Below are 27,484 nucleotides of genomic sequence, written 5' to 3'. Positions count from 1 at the left end.
TGATTGGTGATAGCTTTCCAAGTGACTGCTTTCTTGACTGATACTCGCCCTTTGTAGGTTTTGTTGTTTCAGCAAAAATCACTGCTTATGGTATAAGAGCACCATCAAATAGGTACAAATTTATGAAAATGATATGCTTTAAAAAGGACAGTTTTAGAATTTAATTAGTCTTATGTATACACACACATTTATTTAAATATTAGATTCTTTTAGTAATTCTCAGAAATAACTTTTAGGGGAAGATTTAAAATTTTTTTTATAAAGTACTAGAAATAATCATAGAATGCAGGAAATTAATTATGGATATTTTCCCTTTTGAGGTACAGTAATTAAGTGGAAACACTTGCTTTTGAATAAAGATCTCCCTTATATGCCTTTTAAAAAAATTCTAGTATTGATGTAGAAATGTTTTTATTTGGGGGGGGAGGGGAGGCACACAATGGATTGTATAACGTTTTGATATTGTAGCATTTGCTATTAACCATTTTCTTTTTATCTAGTGTAAAACCCAAAACTAGAATTCTCATTGTGTGATATTTAATCATACTCATATTTTAGTGCCTTGGCAGCAGAGTACCTTAATGTTTAATTTGCTGTTAGTATGTGCCACAATTTAGATTATTTAAAAGGAAATCACTCTGTTCATGAACGCACACAACTGTTGGAGTTGAATGCCTTCCTTCATCACAGGTCATTGTGAGGCTCTAAAATATAAGAATCTTGTAATACAGGGCTCAAGTAATTTACTTCTAAGCTTTATAGGCTTTTAAATATCATTTCCCACTACAGAAATTTCTAGAAACAGAACAGTATTTTAAATCAGGTGCTGATCAATGACTTTCTGAGAAAAGCCTACTTAGTTTAGCTTCATTTTTCATACGTAACTGTAACTGTTACATGTATTTTTTTTTTTCTCCCTTATTTTATTAATGTAGCTTTACTACAGGGAGTTAGGCTTTAGATTCCAGGCCCTATTTCTAGGAGCTAAACAACACAGTCTCTTATATTAACTTTAATTATCAGTTGAAATCTTATAGTGACGATGAGTTTAAGGAAGAAAAGGTGTACATTAATAAGAACTTAGGTGGGTCTTACTTGACTCAGTGATGTTCTGAAAAATAAAAATTTCCTTTGTACGTTGTTGCCATTTCTGTTTCTTATTATTTTCTTTCAGGAAAAAAAAAAAGCTTTGTTTTCCAGGCAAAACTTATCTGTGGAAAAATAGCGATGTGTAACAAGATAGCAAATATCTACCTTAAAAAAAAAATGCATTTTTCAGACTATCCTTTAAACAGGATGATTTTTATTCTTTCTACCCTAGGACAAAGTACGAACAGAAAGTTACCGAGATTTTATATACCAAAATCCACATATCTTCAAAGACAAGGTGAGTAGCATAGGCTACATTTCTTATTGTTCTTGGGCAGTAGAAATCCTGTCTTGGGTCATCATAATGGTAGCAGTTGATTTAATCTACCCTGGCTTTACTTCATGGAAGACTTTTATGATGCTGCTCTGTGGTGCACAATACTGATAGCAGAAATGTTGATTGGTGCTGTCATTCAATATATTCTTTTGTTTTTTCACATTGAAGTTCATTAATTACAGTGACAGTGTAGTTAAACTTTTCTTATCCACATAATTTTGTGTATACTGTATTTTTGATTTACAGTAATTCCAGTGAATTTCAAATGTATTAGATAAGCCCATACCAAAGCACACTATTTTATTTATATTCTAGTTTGTATTAATCAGTTAAAAATTAATAATTTAAAGACTTTATTTTTTATGAGTAGGGTCAAATATTATAAAGTGGAATTTATTTTATATGCTTTCTTTAAAGACCTCATTTATCTATCTTTTTTATGGGACACTATATTTTACAATTAGTCTTAATACTTAGTTATTTCAGAGATTGTCTTCCACTGTGTGTGTGTATTTAATTTGTGTCATTTGCTTTCTTCCCTTTACTTACAAATATTTTCATTCTTATTTCTTTGTCCCTCCCCTCCTCCCTCCCTCTCTTCCTCTTTCCTTCTTATTGGGAATTAGTCCACTAATTTATTCAATAATGTTATCCTCCCTGCCATTTATAATCTTTGCTTGGGGATTTTTCTCCTTTCATAAGAAAGATCCGTTATGTTTAGTGATAACGGATCAGGTTTTAATTTCCCTTTCACTTCTATTTTAAAAGGTACCTTTTAAATGGTATTTCATGGGCTTTGTATGCTATTGCAGCAATGGCTCAAAACCTATATATTTTGAAAAATCCCTTTCCTAAGTTTTATACTGTTTTGAATATAACCTAGATTGGCTTTTCATTTTCCATGCCTCTTACCTAAAAGCAGTGTTTCATTGTGACTTAGCCCAGTTGGACTGTTCTCTGGGTGCTCTGAAAGCCTTTGGCCCAAACATTGCCTATTCATGAAAGGTTTATGATGGTATGTTTTAGTTTCCTAGGCTGCTCAAGCAAATACCATGAAATGGGTTGGGTTAGAAAGAGGCTGGGAAAATGTCCAAATCAGGGCATCATTAAGGTAATGCTTTCTTCCCAAAGACTGGGGTATTCTGGGGCAGCCTTGGTCCTTAGCTTCTCTGTCACATGGCAGTGCACATGGTGGCCTCTCCTGGCCTCTCCGTTCTCTTACAGTTTCATCGATTTCAGTTTCTTACTTCCTATGACCTTTTTTGTCTGAATTTCATTCAGTTTATAAAGCAGTATAGTAATAGGATCAAGACCCACCTTGACTGAGGTGGGCCAAACCTTAACTGAAGTAGCCGCAACAAAAGGTCCTTCTTATAATGGGTTCACACTCACCAAAAGGATTAAATTTAAGAAATGTTTTCTTGGGGTACATACTGTTTCAAACCATTACAATGGTGTTTGTTTATTTTGCTGATCTCCCCATTACCAAGAAATTATTTTGTTTTTTTAATCATACATATTATCAGCTCTTTGTACTTAGCTTTTTATATGCTTTTTTTTTTTTAAAGTAGAGGAAGTTCGTCTGCTAATTTTTTTTTTTTTGACATTTAAGTTATTTTATTTAACCATAACAATAAATGTGTGCTTGGGGATTTTTTTAAAACGCATATATTGTAAATATAATTATTTTAACAGTTTAGGTATGAATTTTTAAATATTGAACTGATTGTTATATGTTAAGTGAGTTTAATAATATGTAGTTTTAAAATCAGCTCAATATGAGACATTTAAAATGAATGCCATTGCTAATTTAGTTTTCACATTCATCTTTTTTTAATTAAATTCGGTGTTATTGAGATATATTCACATACCATACAATCATCTATTGTGTACAGTAAACTGTTCACAGTACCATCATATAGTTATGCCTTCATCACCCCAGTCTATTTTTGACCACTTTCCTTACACCAGAAAGAATCAGAATAAGAATAAGAATAAAAGTAAAAAAGAGCACCCAAACCATCCCCCCATCCCACCATATTTTTCTTTCAGTCTTTGTCCCCATTCTTCTACTCGTCCATCCATACACTGTATAAAGGGAGTGCGATCCACAAAGTTTTCACAATCACACTGCCATCCCTTGTAAACTACATTGTTATACAATTGTCTTCAGGAGTCAAGGCTACTGGGTTGGAGTTTGATAATTTCAGGTATTTACTTCTAGCTATTCCAATATATTAAAACCCAAAAACTGTTTTCTGTATAGTGCATAAGAATGCCCACCTGAGTGACCTCTCGACTTCATTTGAAATCTCTCAGCCACTGAAGCTTTATTTCGTTTCATTTCACATCCCCTTTTTGGTCAAGAAGATGTTCTCAACCCCATGATGCTGGGTCTGGATTCATCCGCGGGAGTAATATTCTGTGTTGCTAGAGAGATTTATGCCCCTGGGAGTAAGGGCCCACATAGAGGGGAGGGCAGTGAGTTCACCTGCCAAGTTGGCTTAGTTAGAGAGAGAGGGCCACATCTGAGCAACAAAGAGGCACTCAGGGGGAGACTCTTAGGTACAATTATGAGCAGGTTTAGCCTCTCCTTTGCAGTAACAAGCTTTGTAGGGTCAAGCCCCAAGACAGAGGGCTCAGCATACCAAGCCATCAGTCCTCAATGTTCTGAGAAGATCAGCAACAATCCAGGCAAGGAAGTCCAACACTTCACATTTTCCCGCAGCTCCTCAGAGGGGCCCTGCATATGTATTTTTATTCTCTGCCCAAATTACTTTGGGATGTGTTGTTATTTCCCTCTAACCTATACAAACCTACCATGTCTTACTTCCTATTGAAAGTTCCATGTAATTGTGGTATTTGAACAAATTGAGTGTAGAAGTTATATTGTTTGGAAAACATAGATCCTACACCAAATAAACATCTCTTCCCTTGATCTCACATGGAAGTTGAAGTTTTAACACAAGGTCAGTTTCAACCTTTACCCTTTGGCCCAGTTTGCCTTAGTCTTAAGCAGATCTGCTTCTTTCATATGTCTAATTGAAGTCTGGGCTCTTTTTCAGCTTTTTTTTTTCTTTTTTTTTTTTTTTTTAACAGCTGCTGTATGCTTTAATACTGGCATTCATATCTGCTGAGCTGTAGCTCTGAGTTTCATTTGTCACACAGATACCCAGTGTTCCAGGGACCAATCAGGTTATATACAAAGGCATCAGCATCGCAGAGTTTGGAGACAGCCATTACAATTCAGGAATAGATTTGACTGCTGTAAGAGCTTACAATCTAGGGACCATTGCAATAATCGCTTCCCTGTTAGACTATGTTCTAAGATTCAATTCTGAGTTGATACATTGTAGTTAGTCATATTGGTGAGGCATTATAGTGTTTGCCTTGGTTTCTGGTGTACTTCACTCGGAATGCTGTCTAAAGGATCCATCCACCTTGTGGCGTGTCACAGCTTCACTCCTTCTTGTAGTTGCTCAGTATTCCATTGTTTGTGTGCTTTTTATATGCTATTGTAGCCTAAGATTATTTCATAGTTAATTTTTATATTTGCCTTCAAGTGCTGGGGACTTTAATTACTTTACTCTCTATGTTTAAGAAAATACTTGGTTTCCAGTGAAGCAAATTCTGTTATTATTAAAAAATGTTACTTTATAATTTTAGTTTGATAACGCCCAGATTTTAATTTTATTTTACTTTTCTCCCTAATATGTTATATAGGAATTAGGCATGTACTAGTCTTGGAATCACTATCCTGGCTTATCAGGAACCAGCTATGTACTTTTGGGCAAGCCATTGAATCTCTTTGGACCTCATCTGTAAAATCCCCTTTGCTTCTAAAATTCTTTTATTTCTATTATTTGAAAGCACTATCATTGGTTTTCTCTAAGCCATGTTCTCTTAATACTTTATATGAATACCATAAGAATTTGTTAGGTGAAATTAAGAGATTCCTTCTTCACTAAGCCCCTGAATAGACTTCTATCTTAAAGAAGTGAGAAAATACTGAAAAGACTCAAGTATTAGTAATCATAGAATTAATAAACAAAAAATTAAGTAATTGTAAATATTTCTGTATAAATGGAGCAAGGTTATTTAGTTCATAGACTTATACACAATCACTTTCTACTTCTAACTTTTTTATTGTAACAGTATTATAGAAATGTTGTATGTATTATATTATACCTTTTCACACCAAGTACAAGACCATGGAAAACATAATGTGTAATTTTTTTGTGTCCCACTTACTCTTCTTATTGAAGAGATTAAATCTGCCAAAGTCAAAAAAGGCTTATTTATAATTGGTACTTTGGTACTTTGCCTAAGATATTTGCCTTTAGCTTATCAATTTGTAATTAGTTGTGCTTGGCATTTCTGGTTATTCAGAAATACACTGTAGTATAAAAAATTATAGGCATTAATTTTAACCCCTTAAACACATGCAGAGCATAATTTTCTATAATTAACAATATTAGATAATCTACAGCTTTTATATTTTTAAGTGATTGGAATACTTTTTTGTATCTCACTCTGTCCTCAGATTTAGAAAATATAAAACTATATATCTAAATAGCATTTGATAATTTACAGATTTCTTTCAAACATGTTGTCCCATTGTCACTATACAATATACCTGTCAGTAGTCAGGGCAAGTATTTATCTCCATTTTACACATGAGGAAGCTTGAAACCAAAGGTTAATTAACTTGCCTCGAGCACCCAGCTAACAACAGTGTGTGTGTGTGTGTGTGTGTGTGTGTGTGTGTGTGTGTATTTATAAAGTATCTAGGGCTTTTTCCTCCTACCCTAGTGCCCTTAACCCTATGCCACTATATTTTGAGCACCATTATGTTAATATAGAATAAGTAATTAGAGTGGGATCCATTATTTACATATTAACTTACTCTATTTTTCATCCTGTGGATCATATGATTTCTGTGTGCCATAACAAAGTATATTCCTGAAATTATTGAAATATAATTCTTTTAAAAAATATATAAAATAGCAGTCTTTCCGTAAATTTTCATTGTTTCTTTTAGTTTTTATCCTGTAGAAAAACTATATCACAACATTAGTTTATATACCATAATATGTAGCACACAGTGGAAGTTCATTTTTCAAAAGGATACTTACATTAAACATCTTTTCCTTCCTTACTTTTTTCCCTTCTCCTTCCCTTCTCCCTCAGTCCCTCTCTCCTTGCCTCCTTTCTTTCCTTCCTTTCTTAATATTGTTTCAGTTCGCAAAGCTCCTGTGGAAGCCATATGGTTTCTCAGATTTAATTGAACTCTGGGTAGCATTTAATCTTGTTATCACCACTCAATTAATTTCTATTTGTAGTCCATTTAAAAAAATCCCATTAGGTGCCTTCTTTATGCTTTTGCTTATTATCTACCCTTATAATAACTGTAAAAGTGTAAAAAATCACTTTTTTTCTTTTTCCTTTTCTTTTTAGGAAAATGAATCAAATTCCTTCATTATTTTATAAAATGTTAGTTATTTTTATATCATTTACACCTTTTTCTTCATTCTAGTAAGTGTTGGTTTATCTGCCTGATCACCTTATTCTGAGCTACATGTAATAAGTAATTAATACACAATTAAAATATAATTAAAATACAGACTTTATAAGCAGTAGACCTATGTTTAAATGCTAGCTCTATGATTTATCAGCTCTATGAGCCTGGACACATTACTTATCCACTCTGAAACTCTCATCTTTTGGAAAATGAGGATTAAATAAGAATTACACGTATGTGTATATTTATATAAATTTTTTGTGTTTGTGTGTGTATGTGTGTGTTCTTGTATACTGTTTAAAAAAGACCACATAGCTAATTGGAGTATACTGTGCATGTCCTTCTGTACTTAGCTTTCTTCACTCATCAATAAATCTTGGAAATCATTCATTATTAACATTCTTCTAATGGCTCTAATATCTAATATAGAGATGTCCATAGATTGTTTCTGTTTTTTTTAATTGGAAAAAAATACTGCATACAGTAATATGTAATATAAAAAATTTTTTATATATGAGAGAGTACAATTACAGAATAAATCCCTAACAGTGGACTCCCTGGGTCAAGAAGTGCATGATCTGGGTGGTATATAGTCTATAACTATCCAAATGTCTATCAATAGATTATGGTACAGCCATAATATGGAATCCTATACAGCTACAATAAAGGGAAGAAGCTCTTTAAATGGATATGGAAAGATCTCCAAATTACATCGCTAAATAAAATAAGTAATGCTTAGCTAGTGGGTATAATATGCTACCATTTGTAAAAAAGGGAAACAAAGACATATTATAGTGGACTATATAGACATAAATATTCTCTGGAAGGATAAATAAGAAACAGACCTTTTGGTATTTAAACTATATGAGTATATTTATTGCCTAGTCAAAAAATAAAATAATAAAATAATTGTTAAACAGTGTAATAGATTCCTAGATCTCATTCTGAGAATAAAATCAAAGAACTCTTTGTGATCTGACCCCTGCCTAACCATGAGCTTACCTCTAAGCAACCTCTTTTTTTCTCACTCAGCTCTCAGTTTTTAAGTGAAGTATCTATTCTCATCAGCCATCTTTCTTGCCTGGAATCTTGTGCCTTGCATTTAATATCTTCCATGGCTAGAATGCACGTCCAGATCTTTGCCTTGCACACTTTTTCACTTCATTCATTTCTCTGCTCATATGTGTTAGAGAAGTTTTCTCAGACTTACCTGGAAATCTAAAAGGGTATATATTCTCTCCCCAACTCTAACTTGTGTTCTGCTCTATTTTTCTTTATAACACTTACCACTGCTTGACATTATTTTCTGTTCTTTGTTTATTCATTGCCTCTGCCTCAAACTTTTCAGCTGCATGAGGACAGGGTCTTGTTTATTGCTGTTCCCATCACCTGGGTCAATGCCTGGCACTTAGTGGTTTTCACTGAATACTTATAATAGGAGGATAACTGAAGTAACTTCATATTTTGGGACAAGTATATAGAATTTTAGATCATGGACATGAAAGATTTAAAACACTAAACTGTTCAATAATTTCTCAGGGTACCTCCAAGTGCTTTGCTTAATGGGTTTCCTTGGTGATTTGTTTTTGTTTTTAGTATGAACTGAGCAGGTTTTACTATACCATTCCTGAGAAGAGCCAAATGAAATTGCTGATTTAGAAATAATTATTCCCCTGTTCCCAGTTATCATCTAAAACTTTGGTTCTTCTGATTAATTTTCTTTACCAGTATTTGAATATTTCACAACTTAAGTTCTCAAATTACACAATTCTAGGAGCTGTTTATATTTTACTTGTATTATTAAAAAGAGGTGAATATTCTATTTGGATGATGAAGGGGATACGGTGATATTCTTCATCTTTGATTCCTTTATAGCAATTTTTAAATTGTATTAGATCAACCTATGTTGCTTAAACTACTTCCTGCTACTCAAACTTTAGAAAGTTTATTTTTGTTAAAATTTAGAATCACTGAGCCCAAATTAGACCATGCATACAATAGGGAAATAAAAAAGCACAAAATAATTCCCTACTAAGAAGTCAATGGAAATCACTTATTTCATATAAAACAATTCTTAAATTTAGTATTGTTGGTCATTATTGCAACAGATTGTGGCCAACAAAACAACTTATGGTAATAATACCTCCAATTTTAGCAAGTAGAAATGACCACATTTTATCTATCCCTAGCCAAAAACACTGTAACAATTGAATTTAAAATAGCATGCCTTTCAAATAACGTCTTTTTTTTTTTTAAATTACATCAGGTTGTTTTGGATGTTGGTTGTGGAACTGGAATTCTCTCTATGTTTGCTGCTAAAGCTGGTGCAAAGAAAGTTCTTGGAGTTGATCAATCAGAAATACTTTACCAGGCAATGGATATCATAAGGTAGATGCATTTTAAGGCTTGATTTAAGATTATTTTTCAATTTGACAGTTGTTTATTTAAGAGGTTTTCTTGTCATTAATAGCTATCTAATGCTACTCAAACTTTATTTGTTTTTTATTTGTTTGAGTAGCAGTCCCAAAGCAGTACTGGTATTCCTTCTGTAAAAATATCACCTTGCTTCTGCACCAGTGGGCAGAAATCCAAAAGAGATGTATGGACCTCGCTTCAGCAAATGAAAACTGTAGTCATAAGAGAATGCTTTTCCATCCATGTAAAGATAAAAAAATTGCTCCTTCCTTCTTATCTTTCACTTTTAAATCCAGAGCTATAGAGATACAGCAATAGTCACAGGATTCTCCACAAACATGTTTCTGATATAAGTTAATTATCCTCGCTATGTGAGCACATAGCTTTCTTTTTTTATTTAGAAATGGATTTTTATTGTATATCACTCTTGTGTATATATTACAAAGAACATTTAAATGAAACAAATTGACTACGGTATTTCTAAAACTTCTTCACATTTGTAGTCTTACTCTTCTGAATTTTTTTTTAAAATTCAGTTTCACTGAGATCTGTTCACATACCATACATTCATCCACAGTGTACAATAAACTGTTCACAGTTCCATCATGTAGATTTGCATTCATTACCCCAATTTTTGAACATTTCCTTAATCTAAAAAGAATAAAAATAGGAATAAAAATAAAAGTAAAAAAGAACACTCAAAGTGTTCCATCTTCTATCCCACCCTATTTTTCATTTAGTTTTTGTCTCCATTTTTCTACTCACCTGTCCATACACTGCATACAGGGAGTATGAGCCATAGGGTTTTCATAATCATACAGTCACGCCATGTAAGCTACATAGTTACGCAGTCGTCTTCAAGAATCAAGGCTACTGGGTTGCAGTTTGACAGTTTCGGGTATTTCCTTCTAGCTGTTCCAGTACACTAAAAACTAAAAAGGGATATCTGTCTACCGCATAAGAATGCCCCCCAGAGTGACCTCTTGACTCCATTTGAAATTTCTCAGCCACTGAAACTTTATTTAATAGTTTCATTTTGCTTCCCACTTTTGGTCAAGAAGGTTTTCTTATCCCATGATGCTGGGTCCAGGCTCATCCCTGGGAGTCATGACCCACGTTGCCAGGGAGATTTACACCCCTGGGAGTCATGTCCCATGTAAGGGGGGAGGACAATGAGTTCACCTGCCCAGTGGGCTTAGAGAGAGGCCACATCTGAGCAACAAAGAGGTTCTCTGGGGGAGACTCTTAGGCACAATTATAAGTAGGCTTAGCCTCTCCTTTGCAGTAACAAGCTTCATAAGGGCAAGCCCAAGATCGAGGGCTCGTCCTACTAAATTGTTAGTCCTCATTGTTTGTGAGAGTATCAGTAATAACCCAGGTGGGGAAGTCCAACATTTCTGCATTTGTCCCCAGTTCCTCAGGGGGGTCCTGCAAATGTATTTTTTATTCTCTGCCCAAATTACTTTGGGATGTATCAGGATTTCGCACTAACCTGTACAAACCTACCAGATCTCACTTCCTGTTCAAGTTCCATGTAATTATGGTGTTTGAATAAGCTGACCATTCAAGTTAAATTATTTAGTGTGCTGCAGAAAATAAAGATCCTGCACCAAATAACCATCTCTTTCCTTGGTCTCACACAAAAGTTGAAGTTTTAAAACACAGTCAATATCGTCCTTTACCCTTTGGCCTAATTTGCCTTAGTCCTAATCAGATCTGCTTTATTCATATCTCTAATTGAGGTCTGAAATCTTTTTCAGCTTTTTAAACAACTGCTGTTTGAGGTAATACCGACATTCACAGCTACCGAGCTCTAGCTCTGAGTTTAAGGTGTCACACAGATACCCAACGTTCCGGAGACTGACCAGGTCATACACAAAGCATCTCAGAATTTGAAGATTACCATTACAACTCAGGAACAGATGTGACTGTTGTAAGAGCTTACAGTCTAGGTGCAGCACATAGTTTTTTAACTTTGAAAGAAAAAGAATATAACAAGATATTTATACAGTGATAGTGAGGTTTCAACATAGCAATGTAGCATGGTATATTTCATTAAAAGTCTTAGGCACCAGGGGAGTGAATCTCCCTGGCAACGTAGAATATGACTCCCGGGGAGGAATGTAGACCCGGCATCGTGGGACGGAGAACATCTTCTTGACCAAAAGGGGGATGTGAAAGGAAATGAAATAAGCTTCAGTGGCAGAGAGATTCCAAAACGAGCCGAGAGGTCACTCTGGAGGGCACTCTTACGCACACTTTAGACAACCCTTTTTAGGTTCTAAAGAATTGGGGTAGCTGGTGGTGGATACCTGAAACTATCAAACTACAACCCAGAACCCATGAATCTCGAAGACAGTTGTATAAAAATGTAGCTTATGAGGGGTGACAAGGGGATTGGGAAAGCCATAAGGACCACACTCCACTTTGTCTAGTTTATGGATGGATGAGTAGAAAAACAGGGGAAGGAAACAAACAGACAAAGGTACCCAGTGTTCTTTTTTACTTCAATTGCTCTTTTTCACTCTAATTATTATTCTTGTTATTTTTGTGTGTGTGCTAATGAAGGTGTCAGGGATTGATTTAGGTGATGAATGTACAACTATGTAATGGTACTGTAAACAATCGAAAGTACGATTTGTTTTGTATGACTGTGTGGTATGTGAATATATCTCAATAAAATGATGATTAAAAAAAATAAAATATATATATAAAGAAAAAAAAAAGTCTTAGGACAAGCAATAGAACTAGGACCTAAAACTTGAACTCTGACAAACTTTTGGCATGAGATAGATTAGTTAGAATAGTTAGAGACACCTGGCTTATTTGAACAAGGACTCCCCTCTCTAGTCACTGTTGAGCCAGAGCACTTGTTTTTATACTTTCTGTGTGTATTTTTGTAAAGGGAGTTTGATCATGTTCCATTCAAAAATTTTTTACTATGGAACCCTAATTTTAATGTAGAGTATAAAGTGAATATTTCAAACTATTCTTTGCTGTAAGATTTACTGTGTCAAATGGTCTTTCATCCTTATCAGTGTTGGTCTACTCAGTCTTCTAAGGTATAATTTTAATGAGATTCCCTGTTGTCTAGAAAGCATACCTGAAATATTTGCTGAAGTATCAGATATTTGTAAGACATAGCATAGATACGAAGTATAGTGAAGAAACCAAAATCAATTTCACTACTTCAAATAATTATTTTGTTTTCTCTAACATTAGTTGCTAGGGAAATTGTACTTGTAGCAAAGATTTCTACTGAGAATTGAGAGTATAACAAAATTACTAAAACTGAAGTTTATATTCAGTAAAAATACCTGTTTAGCTAAATGAACTTACTTATATATGTTTTAATATAAGTATATTATATAATACTTACATAATATTTATATAAGTATTATTTACTTACATAAACTTTGGCAAAAGATGTTTCTATAATACATTGCACATGAAAGTGTATGCTGGGTAACTTAGTGAAGAAAAAGTATTATTTAACTTTTTTCTCTAGAAACTTTACTGTTGATTCAAAGGGAATAGCTTTGTATTGTGACTTTGTAGTAAGTTTTACTTAACAAAACTAATTGCATACAAGTAAGAGCTGTTTCTCTAATTATCTATAATGCTTACCCCCGTTCCTGTCCCCTTTATACAGTGTAGAAACTAAGCAAGAAAATATACGTAGAAGGCCAAGGAAGCAGATTTATCATTTTTTCAGTTTTTAGTACTAATGACCAGGGTTATTCATCTGGTTGCTTTGTTGAATACCTTGTCATTCAATTCCTAATTTTTTTTCTCAGATGGAAACTAGAAAAGTTTGTGGTTGTTATTAGCAAAATATGATGGTATTCATGTAGACCTTTGTCTGACCTCATGTTAAAGGCCCAGGTTCAAAACCCATTATAGGCATGATTTTTGTCAGTCGACTACCATTGACATGGTGATTAGTGCAGAGGTGAATAATTGTTCTTTACATATATTTTGCTAAATTATAAAATAAAAATGTTTTCCCCAGAACAGTTATGTGGTCTGTGTCCTTACACTACTGGATATATTTTGTCTCTTAATATATAATTTTAAATAGCAGTTATTTTCAGCCACACAACAGAAGAGAGACTAGTATAGATCCCTGTGTGCATATCACTCAGCTTCAATAATTATCAACATTTTAGCATTCTTTTCCCCCCCTTTGGTTATTTTAAAGTCAGTCCTGTACATCATACCAGTAAATGTGTCTTTCAATATATTTTAGTGTTTTTTCTTTTCTTTTCTTTTCTTTTCTTTTTTCTTTTCTTTTCTTTTTCTTTCTTTGGAGCTTGGGGCTAGAGACAGGAATTTTGTGCATGAGAGCATTTATTGAAAACTACTTAGCACTCAGTCTTCAGTTACTCCAATTTAATAATAAAAAATGCTAACATTAATTTAGTACTTTCTATTAATTTAGTACTTTCTATTGAGTTTTATATGAAGTATAATATAATTACAGTATTTTATTACCTTTTGTTATAGAGATTAAGAAACTGAGGCACAGAAATTACATAATTCTCCTTATTAGAAGTGGAGCCAGGGTTAGAACCCAGCAGTCTGGCTCTATAGTCTAACCTCAGAGCCAGTTAATTTGCTATGCTACATCCCCATTTAGCCATCTACAGAATATGTATTGATTGCATTCAATGGTTTACTTTACTTAGAACCTAAAGAGAATTTGAAAAGCAAGTCTTTTTGTTTAGACTAAGCCAACGTTGTACTTTTCTTCAGGAATGTTCCTCCTTTGGCTCTTTTATATTGTTAAAATGCTTTGTTTCGTAATATATAAAATGAGGTTGACCATAGTATTTATCTCATAAAGGATTAAATCTGTTTATGGTGCTTTGCCAAAGTGGGTGGGATATAACTGTTTACTAAATGTTAGCTATAATTATAATATTATTAATAGTGTTATCTTTAGCTTGTCATCAATGCCTCCAATAATACTTTACATCTGAATGGTTATCTAAAATGATCATTCATTACAGGTATCAAAATATATCTTTCTTTTTGTTATTCCATTTCAGTCTGTATTATCTTACAACATAAAGCTTCAAGCTCTAGCTAGTGTTATTTGTTGTTCAGCCACCTCTCTTGAACTCCACTTTCAACTTCTATGCTTGTCTATTCTTGCATATTGAAGCTTTTTATAACTGTTATCAGTCAGTGAAAATAGTCTGTCTTTATAGACTGCATCTTAGCATTCCTGAAGCTCTTGTCTCTGTCAGAAATCTGCTGTACACATTAGAATTTCATCTGTAAAGTCCATAAGGTTACATCTGTGAAGCTACTTTAAATCGTAAATCCTAAAAGATGGATACTTTTCAAACACATGTTCTGTTGTTATTTTTTATATATTCAACATTCAGTCCTTGAATTGTGTTCAAAATAATGGCAAAATAAGGTGATTTGTCTCTTTTCTTTACTTAAAAAAGAGATATAATGTTTCTAAAGAAACAAGTTTAAAATGGAGTATGTTTTGGTTGTTGAAGTAAACTGACAAATATATATATGGTAGGGTTTAGAAGAAGGTCAGGTGGCTATTCTGAGATTGCAGACATGAATAAAGTAAAACCCAAATTTTCAAGGATGTTTTATTAGCAGGGACAAATAGAACTCAAAGCCATACACGGAAGGAATGAAAAATTATTTCTTATTGTTGCTTTCATACTTTGAACCCTCAGTGACTGATGATTTAGAAACATAAACTTACCTAAGGATAGCAAAGCTATTCAGTTGCCAGCCAATTGTATACTGTATTCACCCTCTGGAAACAGAGGTAGCTTCTGGTAATATTTTTAGCATTACCCGGGCTGCCTTTCTTTTCTCATTCACTCAGCCACAGAATAGCTCATTATTCAGACTTTTGGATGTTATTGCAGAAGAGTTTTCATGAGAAGGTTGATCCATCATACAGGCATAACACAGTACTTTAAATCTTAGAATGACATTAAAGATGCAATCTCTTATATTGCTGGTGTCTGGAATGCTGTTAGAAATGAAGCATTAAGAAAGCCTGGAGAATATTTTGATCTGTTGTCATGTTTCTGTAAGTGTCCTTCTCTAGACTCTAGGACAGGAGCTTTATCTTCATCTTTTTATCCTGTCTGGCAGTGTCTGATACTGGCAGGAGCTTAGTAAAGGTTTTTGAGCAGACCTGAAGTATCCTAAAGTAATTATTTTGAATATAGTGGCAATATACCTGAGATTTGGAGTAAGATCACAAAGTATACCAGCAAAATTTCTTGAAATAAGGGATGTTCCTTCATATTTTGTTGCTGAATTTAATAGAAATAACATCGACGGGTGAGGTAAAGCTAAAGAGGATTTTGAACCGCTAAAAAAAACTACCTAACCTTGGGAAGCTGATACTCTAGTGAAGTTTACATTTTTAATGGATTTCATCTCCGATAGAACTTAAGGCTTTAGGACTTGATAGCGATTTCTGATAGTAGGATCATGGGTATATTTTTTAGTTTCTTCTTTATCCTTTCTTGTATTATACGCTGAAAAGCCGTATAACTCTGATGAAGACGTTGAGTGTGGTGATGAAGACACCTTACAAGCAGACTGAATTTAGTTCCTCCCTCAAAACTTCAAAACCTATCCCCAAATCCCTTAATTTCCTGTCTGTTCAGTGGTCCTGTCTTAGGGGTCACCCAACCACCCACTAGTTCAGTGATTTACTGAAGAACTCACACACTTAATATAAAGTTGTACTCAGGACTAAGATTTATTACCACAATGGCTATACAGTGCATTCAGAATAGCAGGAAAAACATAACCATAGGCAAAGTCTATAGAGGTCAAGTACAGACTTCCAAGTTCTCCCTCACTCTCTGCAAGAGTCATACAAGACACACTTTTTTGTCCAGCTCTGAACCATAGAGACATATATGAGATGTTTCTACCCAGGAAATTTGCCTGAGTCTTAGAGTCCATAATTCTTGAAGGAATCTGGTCATATAGTCGCATACCTGCCATGTGACCAGTCACGGTCCAGACCCCAAACCAGGCAGCAGGTGAACATCATGAATCCTCATGTTTACTTTAAACATACTATCAGTGTGGTTTATCTTGACCTGCCACTTTGGGCATTTGGAGTAACATTATTATGCAGTAACCATGTGAATATTTCCAGGAGTTTTGTTCTCAGAGTTTGATCAAGGATCATTGCCATGGATATGAGAACTGAGTAAATCAGATTTACTGCATTAACTTCTTCCTCTCAGGTCGAAATTGGAAACCTGAGATTCATCCTTGACCTTCTTTCCTTTACTGAATGTATGCTACTGGAGAACACAGTCCTGTTAACTGAAGATCCATGATGTTTCTCAAATCTGTTCCTCTGCTAACAAGTGCCTTAATTTATGGTCTTATATCTGGCACATGAATTAGTGCATCTCCATGTAACTGGGCCAGGTTGTATTTTGTCTTTGTCCTTGACTCTGCTCTCCTCTATGTATTCTGCATTGTGTAGCCAGGTTGATTTCCCCACCAAATCCTCCTTCCCTTTAAGGAAAGAAGGAAGAAAGGGAACAAAAATGTTTTTTGCATTGGGAAAACATAAGAAAGGATAAAGAAAAAACTAAAAAATATACCTATGATCCTACTATCAGAAATCACTATCAAGTCCTAAAGTCTTAAGTTCTACAGGAGATGAAATCCATAAGAAATGTAAAACTTCACTAGAATATCAGCTTCCCAAGGTTAGGCAGGGATTTTTCTCTTCTTTGTTCACTGGTGTGCCTGCTGCAAGTACATAGAAGGATACCTGGCAAATAGTAGATATTCAATATAAATACTTATTCAACAAATGAATGAATGAATCTTTAAGACCTAGGATATCAAATGTTCAAAAACAGGTAAATCATTCATTACCAAAGACTGAAAACCCATTTCTCTGCTCGAATCATATTCTTTTCATCACTTTTCCCCCACTCTGTCAGAAGCTGAGTTATTCCTAATTTCAATGCTAGTAATTCCATTATTACACACCTGTAAATACAAGAGATACATTTGAGAATGGGACAGTACATGGAATGGCCTTATTCTGATTCCAGTGTCCCCACATTTGAAATAATCTCGCTGGTAGGATTTATTTTCTGTGGGACTTAATCTCTTTCCACCTCAAATGGTCAAGGATTCTTGATTTTTGTTTACTTTTATAAATGAACTAAATTCTCTAATAAAGCTTATTGGTATGGGTTTTCTCTCTGAGGGTAGGGGAGGGAAAAGCTGGTCTGGGTACCATTCTGCTAAAAATTTTCATTTACTTTCTTACTCTCCTTTTTATATCCCCTGATTACAGAGGTTTGCATTATGAGGAATGGCTTCCACCTCCACTACAGTCTTCTCTGATTAAGTGTGCACTGAGTAGAGTCTTTTTTCATGGATTTGCCAATATGATTCATTTCCTCTTTCTCCCTTAAATTATCATAATCTTTGATTCTTTGATATTCCCTCCTAAAATCTCCATGTACTTAAGAATTTATTACATTTTTTATTACTTTATTGTTCATTGGGTTTGGGGAACAGAAGAGAAATAATTAAGTGCACTTGTAAGTTACATTGATCTAAAAGCAAGTAATATTATACCTTGTATATTTTTGTATATGGTAGGGCCTCCCCTTCGTCCCTAGCCCATTTGCTTTTTTTTTTTTTAAAAAAAGTTATTGTTACCCATGTATTCTTCAGGGTGAACTTTAGAATTGTTTTGTCACGTACATAGATGTCACCTACTTGATTACGTGTTAAATTTTGAACCTCCATGGTACCTTAGGCTTGTTTGTCTGTTTCCCTACTAGACCATGTTCTTCCTTAGAATATGGACCATGTTTTTTATCTAAATCATATATGGCAAAGTAGATTATAAATTTGATCTTGTGTTTCCCATTCTAAAAATCCTATAATGACTCTTCATTGTCTTTAAGTAAACTCTAGACTTCTTAGCATCACCTCTGTTTACCTCCAATGCTGTCACTACACACTACCTTTTGTTGTTGTAGTCATACTAACCTAAATTTTTCAGATTTGCCATTTCTCTCCCATATATACACATAGGCAGTTGTGCACAAAACATGACCCTCTCCCACCCCCATAGCCACATCTTTGTGGTTGATCCAACTTTTCCTAGGCTCAGATGTCACTTACTTGGTTGGGTGTTTATCATCTTAGCTCCTGTGGTGCTCTATGCTGTTTACTATTCTCTTTACCTTAGACCATATTCTTTCTTTTATCTCCATGTGTCCAGTACAAGATAAGTTAATCAGGATGATGTTCCTTTATCATGAAATAAACGTTAAATTTCCACATTAAGATTGGAAAGAGTGTTGTGTTCTAACGAAATTCTCACTTAAGAAAGGTTGATAATTTCAGTGCTTATTCGAGTAAGAAAATTACTAAAAATACCCTTTTTATTACAATGTAATATTTTTATAGATTAAAGCTATGCTGGTTTTTGAGCAGATGTTTTCAGAGATAGAATTCATTTGGAATGCTTTATTGCTAAGGAAAGGTTTAGTGAGTAGCCACATGAACAAAGTAAATAAAATCTATGATTTATTTTTTCATGAATGGAAAATCAGGTGGTAATGAAGATTAACAGTCTAATGAAAGGTTAACTGCCTGAACAATATCTGTGTTGAGCTGTTTTAATACAGAATTACTGGGAATTATGGGGCTTTGTCTTTTTCCCAGTGTATTCCCTGAAATCATAATCTTTCCTGTTACATTCATATTTGAACAACAAGTAATTACTGATGCAAATAGGGTTATGACTTGTAGCAGACAATAAACAGTTTGAGCAGATGGCCTCTTACAGAACACAGATCTTGTTTCGGCGTAACTGTTCTGAAGATATTTCTAGGCAGTGGGTACATTTTGTTATTTTAAAGTTTGCTCTTTGTTTCCTTTAAAGTGTTTGTGGTTATTAAAGCCTTAATAAATATTACAGTAAACAACACATATTTCATCAGAAATTTATTAAATACCCTTTTGAAAGAACCCAAATAGGATATAAGCATCCTTTTCAACTTTTTTGTGTGAAATATAACATATGTATAAAAAGTATGTAAAACAGCCATGGTTAGTATGCATAAATATGCATAAATAGCAAATTAAACACCTTTGTAACCATCATCCAGAACAAGAAGTAGAACACTGCCAGCCCCCCAAAATCCTACCTACCTCTGCTTGCCCTTTCTCAGTCAGAAGCCTTTCCTGCCTCCTCTCTGATCCTGAGTTTTCATGATTATCATCTCCTTGCTTTGCTTTATAATTTAACTACATAACTGGGTATCCCTAAGTAAAATAGATTAGTTTACTTAACTTTGATCTTTATATAAATGGAATGATACATTATACGTTAAAAACTTAAAAGCAACTCTTACAGCTTTATAATAAGAATACAACTAACCCCATTTTTTTTTAATGGGCAAAAAATTTGAACAGATAATTTACACAAAAGATGATATGGTAATATGGCCAGTAAGCACATGAAAAACTGCTTAGTCATCAAGAAAATGCAATATAACCAAAATTAACTCTCACTACACAGTCAAAATTTAAAAGATTGACAATATTAAGTTTTGACAAGAGTTAGATAATAGAAATGCTTGTACATTGCTGATGGGAATATAAAATTGTATATCCTTTTTCTAAAACAGCTCGGCAGTTTCTTTAAAAAGTTAGGTATATACTACCATATTTATAACAGCTTTATTCATTACAGTGCAAAGCTGGAAACAATCCAAATTTCCATCCACAGTTGAATAGACAAACAAAAATATCCGTATAGTAGAATGCTGTTCAGCAATAAATAGAACCAGACTACTGATATACACAGAAACATACAAAAATCTAAAAAAGATTATGCTCAGTGAATGAGGCCAGACAGAAGACTATGTTCAACAGGATTCTATTTCTATGAAATTCTACAAAATATAAATCTAATTTGTACTGAAAGAAAGAAAATCAGTGACTGTCAGAATTGGGGGGATTTTCTGAAAAGGGGCACTCATTTTCTTTTGGTGGGAAATAGAAAAGTTCTATGTATTGATTTTGGTTATGTCCCCTGGGAATCTCTGTTTTTGAAATTCAACAAACTTTATCCTTAAAATGAATACATTTCATTGGATTCCATTATCTAAATAGGGCCTCAGAATTGGAGGAAAAAATCCTTCCTTTGTTGCAGGAAAAATTTGTTGTAATTTAAATTTACATCTTCTGAATATTGACTATTTAATTAGATACATACTTAAACAGGAGCTTGCTTTTAGCTTTCTGAAATTATCTCTTTAAGTAGTTTCAAAATTAAAAAAAAGTAAGGATGGTTGAAAAATATACCAATCTTACAATCAAGCATTTAAAACTATCTAGTGAATGCCATTGGACAAAGTGAAAGAAAAAATTGTGTGGTGTAGAATTTCAAGTTTTATACAAATTCTGTTAGTCACTATAATATCATTTTTATATGGTACTTAAGGGTATATACATAGCTTCACACACAGGCTTCGAGAGGTTATTAAATGATTTGGTGTGGATCACATGACTGACAAGTACTAGAGGAGCTGGGATTCCAAGGGCTTCTGGTTTCTAATTGTCTCTCCATGGTGGCACACTACTTCCCTTTAAAACGTAATTTTGTTTTCTGTGTGTCTGGTCTGTCTCTTCCCCCTTCTCTCTGTTTTTTTTTTAAAGATCAGTAACTTTATTGATACGTATTCTTGATAAATTCAGGTTTCTTTTCAGGCTGCAGTTTTAAATTTAGGCTTAGTGTATTGCCGTATTTACCAGAAACATTGGGCATTCATAGAATGACTAAAAAATATAGTGGTCAGGGGATAAATAAACTTTGAACTTACTTTTGAGTTCTACAAAACAATATGAAAAGTTAGTGAGAAACACATTATTTGACTAGCTTTCAGATCCTATTTACTAATTTAACTCATTATGATTTTTCAGACTAAATAAACTTGAAGATATTATTATACTAATTAAAGGAAAGATTGAAGAAGTTCATCTTCCTGTAGAAAAAGTGGATGTTATTATATCTGAATGGATGGTAAGTCTTTACAGAAAAAAAAATTAGTTTTATTGGTAAAATAAAAATAAAAAGCAAAAGATGTCATAGCTTTTTTTTTTGCATTTAATTATATAGAAGTGACAGAATGGTGGCGTTATTTTAAAAACAGCTGCAATCTTTATTTGGTAGTTTAATGGCTATTTAAAATTTTTTTAAAAAGAGAGTAAATTAGGTTTTACCTTTAAAATCATGATAGTGTATTAATTTTCTACTCTCTAAAATTATAGACCTAACTATGTTGCCTAAAAACTTCCTAAAAGACTTTTTTAGACTATTCCATCAAAATTGACATGATGCTGTCCCTATTACTGTCATACTGAAATTCCTATCTTTATTGGTACTGTATAATAATGAGATTAAGGTATATTTTATAGCTTTATAGTTTCCCATTGAAATCATAAGAGTCAAGACAGTGTTTTTATTTAAAAATGTATATAAAGTAAAATTAATGGTATTTGACAACTGATGAGACTGTTGATAGGCCAATTAAAATGAAAAGTTAAAATATCTCTAGATAAACAAGGATTTCCCTAACATTTAGAAAGCTTGTTTTTTAAAAAATACATTGATACATATTTTTTCATTAAATGAAATTTATTAAAAAATTTTGGAAATGAATTTTGCTTTGAATTCCCTATAAATTTTAAATAACCATAGTAATAGTTCTAGCAAAATAGCAGGAATTTCAAGGAGCTTTGGAAAATTTCAGATTTAGTGTAATAATAGGTTCCAGCCTAGAGCCGGTGCAAGTCATTCTTGTTGGTGTTATTGTTGTTTGTATGTGAAGCAGTGCATTGATGTTTTTCATGCTAGGATATCTTTTAAACAGTCCCTAATGACAGTATGGTTAGTCTTCCCATGCCAAAAAAATTGTGTCAGCACTTTGTGTTTTCTTATCAATTGAATGGGAGGATAGGAATTTTCTCATCTATGATTAAAAATCCAGCATCTCTCTAAAGACTAGGAAAAGATGATTTGGAGAAAGCACTTATTTTCCAATGGTTTTAAATAGTTTATGCTCAGTGTTGGCTGACATCTTCATTTCTCTAGGGAATATTTTCTTTTTCTTGAAAAATGCATCATTTAAATTGCCCCAGATTTAGATGTTTATAGGCAAACTTTAGCAAACTTCTCACCTTAGTTGAGCATTTTTACATATCTGCTTACAAAAACTGTTTGCCTAGCAGAATTTTGTTTCTGGATATTGCTATTTTAATTTTCATCCTAAAATCTGAAAGGTGTTCTAGAAGTATTAATGTACAATTGAAGTCTTATAACCAGTCCATGAAATGACTGAAATAAGAAATTAGCTGGATTGAGTGAATTTATGGATTATCTTCATAATGTAAACTTTATTGAAAGGTGTGCTGGTCTTGGGCTTGTTTGCTCTCAGCTATTTCGCACCTTTCCCTTGCTTTCCTCTGTGTTAGAGCAGGGCTAACTCGGTAGGCTGCCTTTCCTTGACTCCAGGGTTTGAACAATGGGAAGCACTAATGGGAGATTTAAGGAGAGAAGCCAGGGCATTTCTTCCCCTCTTTACTTGTGGTGGTGTCGTTTGTGGCTCCAGTTGCCACTGGACCAGGCCTGTTAACAGTTCTAGAATCCATTGTGTGATCCTGGCTCTGGGCTCTTGTAGTGGTACTTCTTCCCCTTGTCTCTTTAGCCCTAGGGTGGCAACTGCTTGCTGGCATTCTTAGTATCTGGGTTGACTTACTGACCTCTTGATGACTTCTCAAATGTTTTATCCTCTCTATAATCAACCTCATGTATTAATTTTCCTCTGTTTCAAATAGTCTCCATTGGTTGCACTCTGATACAAAAGGTACTTTTCATTTTGGAGTGCCAGTCAGATAATGGATATGATCTCTGCCGTTATCAGGAAGGCATTGTAACATAAATAATACTGAATCACTGGAGCCTGCAATGAAAAGAGCCAGTTGTTTAAAACCCAAGGTGCTTTCAGGAGCATGTCACTAAAGGGAAACACATTTCAGGTGCCAGGAAATGATAACTTCTTTCTTCCTCACCACAAAGGTAAAACTTAAGTGTCTGCATTATCTTACAGTTTGCTTTTCCTTGTAGGCCTCAGTGGAGTTGAAGTCTACAAGATCCTATGAAATGTTCCAGAAGGATTATTAGACTCTGTGATATATGGCAGCAATTCTAAAACAGTCAGCTCTCGATGGCCTTATTTCTCTAATGAAATTTGCATTTGAGGCGTTAAGCAGGCTTTATTAAAAAGTTTTGAGTCATCTTTGTAGAGTGTAAATATCATTTATGGTATCTTCTAAATACTGTTAGTCTCCTAATTTTGGTACTTCCATTAGGATTTCTAAGCTGAAAAAGTGAAAAACACCAATTATATAATTAAATAAGGGGCAGGTGTGTTTTCTAAAATACATGCAACATTTTTCAGGCATTCCTACTTGGGCTGAAACAAAGGGCAGCCGGTAAATAGCTGACTATTTTAAATTTACAATCACATTTTCGTGAACCAGCATTTCAAAATATAATGCATAAAATCCTCTATCTTTGAAAGATATTTTAATATACAGCATAGTAAGCAAAAAATCTAGAGTGAAACTTCTTTAGCAATAGAAAACATTGTATACCGCCCCCCTTTTTAATGCAGTTTTATTGAGATATTCACACACCATGCAAACCATCCAATGTATACAATCACTGGCTCACAGTATCACCACATAGTTGTACTTACAACCCCATAATCAATTTTAGAATATTTTCTTTACTCCAGAAAAGAAATAGAAATTAAAAAGAAAACTCAAATCCTCCCATACCCCTAATCACCCTCTTTTATTGACCCATAATATTGGTGTAGTACATTTGTTACTGTTGATGAAAGAGTATTAAAATATTACTGTTAACTGTAGTCCATAGTTTGCAATAGGTACATTTTTTCCCATGTATGCCTCATTATTAACTCCATGTAATAGTGTTGTACATTTGTTCTAGTTCATGAAGAACTTTTTTATATTTATACAGTTAGTCACGGACATTGTCCACCACAAGATTCACTGTGTTATACATTCCCATGTTTTAACCTCCAACTTTCCTTCTGGTGACATACATGACTCTAAACTTCCCCTTTCCACCACATTCACACACCATTTAGCACTGCTAATTATTCTCACAGTAACATGCTACTGTCCCCTTTGTCCATTTCCAAACATTTAAGTTCAACCTATTTATACATTCTGCACATAATAAGCAACTACTCCCCATTCTTTAGCCTCATTCTATATCCTGGTAACCTATATTATAGATTTTATGTCTATGAGTTTACATAGTATAATTAGTTCATATCAGTGAGATCATACAGTGTTTGTCCTTTTGTATCTGACTTATTTCATCCATGTTGTCACATTCTTCGGGACTTCATTTCTTCTTACTGCTGAATAATATTCCATCATACGTATATACCACATTTTGTTTATCCATTCATCTGTTGATGGACATGTGGGTTGTTTCCATCTTTTGGCAACTGAATAATGTCTCTATGAACATTGATGTGCAAATATCTGTTTGTTTCCCTGCTTTCAGATCTTCTGCATTTTACCCCCCTTTTAAAAAATCATTTTCAATAAAGAACAAGAGAGGAATATACCCTCCAATATTGGACAGAGATATTATTCTAGGTATTAAATATTATAGAGCTAAACATCAATTTTCTTCTATTATGTTCCACTAACTACTCTATGTCTTAATTAGATATATTTTCTGTCTATCTAGATTCTGTCTGAACTTTGCCTTTATTTTGGAAGATGTTCTTAGGTAAGAATATAATATTACAAGCCAAATAATCGTTCTTAGCATCATATTTAATAAACTGTCATTTGCCTTTTACATTTAAGAGTTTCCACATTCAGCCTTGCTTTTAATTTTACATTTTCATTTTTATGTAATGGAATGTCCATTAGACATTATTGTCTAGCAGATGTTCCCATTTTGAAAGCCAGTTCTTTGTGAATTCTTACATCTGATTGCTTAATAAAACTGTTCAAAGTAAACACCACCAATTCTGGTTCTTGCAAGCCAGATTGGCCCATTGGGGGTTGCAGTTTTTTCTCTTTTTGTTTTCAGCATGACCTTACAGTGTACATAGACAAGATTCTGGCAACCTGTGATATGATTGCCAGAGATGGTTTTTGGTTTGCACCTGTAATATTTTCTGTCAACAGGACCATCAGCAAAATTATAGTGACCTTTATGTTTCATTGTCATGCTCTCTTGTGATTCACATTCAAATTGTCTATAGTCCTGTGTTATAATGTTTCAGTCTTTGCGTGCATTTCACAGAAGTGACCTAAAAAGCAATGTTTCTTTCTCTTTCTTCGAATATTGTGAATTTTTCCTTGAAACTTAAGAATTGACTTTTCTATCCCATCTTCACCAGTTAAGTGTATCTGTGTGTGTAAGTACATGCATGCACACACCCATACCCACAGTCATGTTCGTATTTAATATTTGTTGTTGGTAAACAGATTTTAGGAACTTTATCAAAGCCTTTATGGTTTGTAGTTTGGCTTATCAACATTCCAAGAAACTGGCCAGGAAGCCTGTCACGGGTAAAATTTTAAACTTGTGAGTGTTGAGATATTTTTGTTAATTTTATTTTGGTTAGGCCATGAAGCCATGCCATTTAAGCCAGCTGCCATGAGAGTAGGTGGCCATTCTTGATCTATTTTCTGCCTCAAATGATAGAATAAAAATAAGATAAACAGAGTTAATCTTGGAGTCAAAAGAGATATGGAAGATTAATTGAAACTTAAATTTTCAGTTGTAAAGATACATTTTTGCCTTTCTTTACTCTCTTGTGACAAGAAATAAGATTATAACCCATGTATAAGAATATCTTTTTAAACTTATATTTTTTCTTTTGCATGCATTACTCTAAAATTTTAAATGATAAAATTACACATGTGTGCTATATATTGCTTTGTATAATTAAAATACAGTTTTTTAAATGTCACATGTCTAATGGTTCTAGACAAGGAAGTATAAGTCATTCTTTCTCCCAACTCTGTACCTCTTTCCATTTCTTTCTTGAATTCCTCATTCCACTGTTGTCCAATCAGAGAATATATATTTTCACTTCATAATTCAGGATTTTCTTCTATTTTAAGAAAAACAAATAATAGGAGTTACATAAAATTAACTTTAAAAATTATTTTGATGACAAATATTGATGTTGTTTTAATGCCTTTTATTTCTACTTTATAGTCATGTTTTCAGTAGTAGATTTTTGGCAGAAATATTTTGACCCTAAGTTACTGTTCATATTACAAGTAACATCAGTGGAAGTCACAATTTCTTGGTGCAAAGTATGTGTTAGAAATTGGCCATGTTTCTCTTAATGTGCACCTTGAAGATACATAAAATCTCTCCTTTCCCTGAGTTCCCTTCTGCACTGTAGTTTAAGTTTTTATTATGACTTTTCATATCATATTATAGTTAATTGTTCATGAACCTCTTTCCATTTTCCAGAGGCTGAGAACCAGAATGTATTTGATATAGCCAGATTCTGTCATTGGGTTTAGCCTTAATAAATGAAGATATAATGTACAAGAGAACATACCTAGGAAGAAATTCACTGACCACAGACATGATGTTATTTATAATTTTCTGTACGGCACATGAACATAGGCAGTAGTAAATGATGGGGTTAAGAATAATAGTTCCAAAGTCAGACTATCTGGGTTCTTGGCCCTGTTTTGCCACTTACTGTCTTTGTTAACCTTGGACATGTTACTGAACCTCTTTGTGCCTAGTGATAACTGTAGTGAAGATAAAGATAATAGTATTACTTACATCATAACCTTATGAGGTTTTTGTGACGGTTAAATGAGTTAATACATGTAAATTTCTTGGAACAATTTCTGACACATAGTAAGATCTCAATTAGCTGTTCAGTTTTTGAAAGTTCTACACCTTTTTTTATTTTTTTAATTAGAGAAGTTGTGTTTACAAAACAATCATGCATAAAATATAAGAT

General features: G+C 33.6%; 1 protein-coding gene across 5 annotated transcripts in view; it reads left to right on the top strand.

Moving 5' to 3' along the window:
* PRMT3 (protein arginine methyltransferase 3) overlaps positions 1 to 27,484 on the top strand; it is a 186,414-nt gene that overhangs the window by 46,494 nt on the left and 112,436 nt on the right. For all 5 annotated transcript variants that reach the window (XR_005217397.1, XM_037839241.1, XM_037839242.1 and 2 more), the window contains 3 exons: positions 1,322 to 1,387; positions 9,214 to 9,335; positions 21,351 to 21,450. Coding sequence is in view for 4 of the 5 variants with exons in the window: in XM_037839241.1 (XP_037695169.1) it covers positions 1,322 to 1,387; positions 9,214 to 9,335; positions 21,351 to 21,450 (288 nt within the window). In the remaining variant the exon portion in view is untranslated. The remainder of the gene's footprint in view (positions 1 to 1,321; positions 1,388 to 9,213; positions 9,336 to 21,350; positions 21,451 to 27,484) is intronic.

The sequence above is a fragment of the Choloepus didactylus genome, chromosome 6 (assembly GCF_015220235.1).
Source record: "Choloepus didactylus isolate mChoDid1 chromosome 6, mChoDid1.pri, whole genome shotgun sequence".
In the NCBI taxonomy this organism is placed as follows: Eukaryota; Metazoa; Chordata; class Mammalia; order Pilosa; family Megalonychidae; genus Choloepus; species Choloepus didactylus.
Note: the sequence above shows the minus strand (reverse complement) of the source record. Positions and strands in the feature narration are given on the sequence as shown.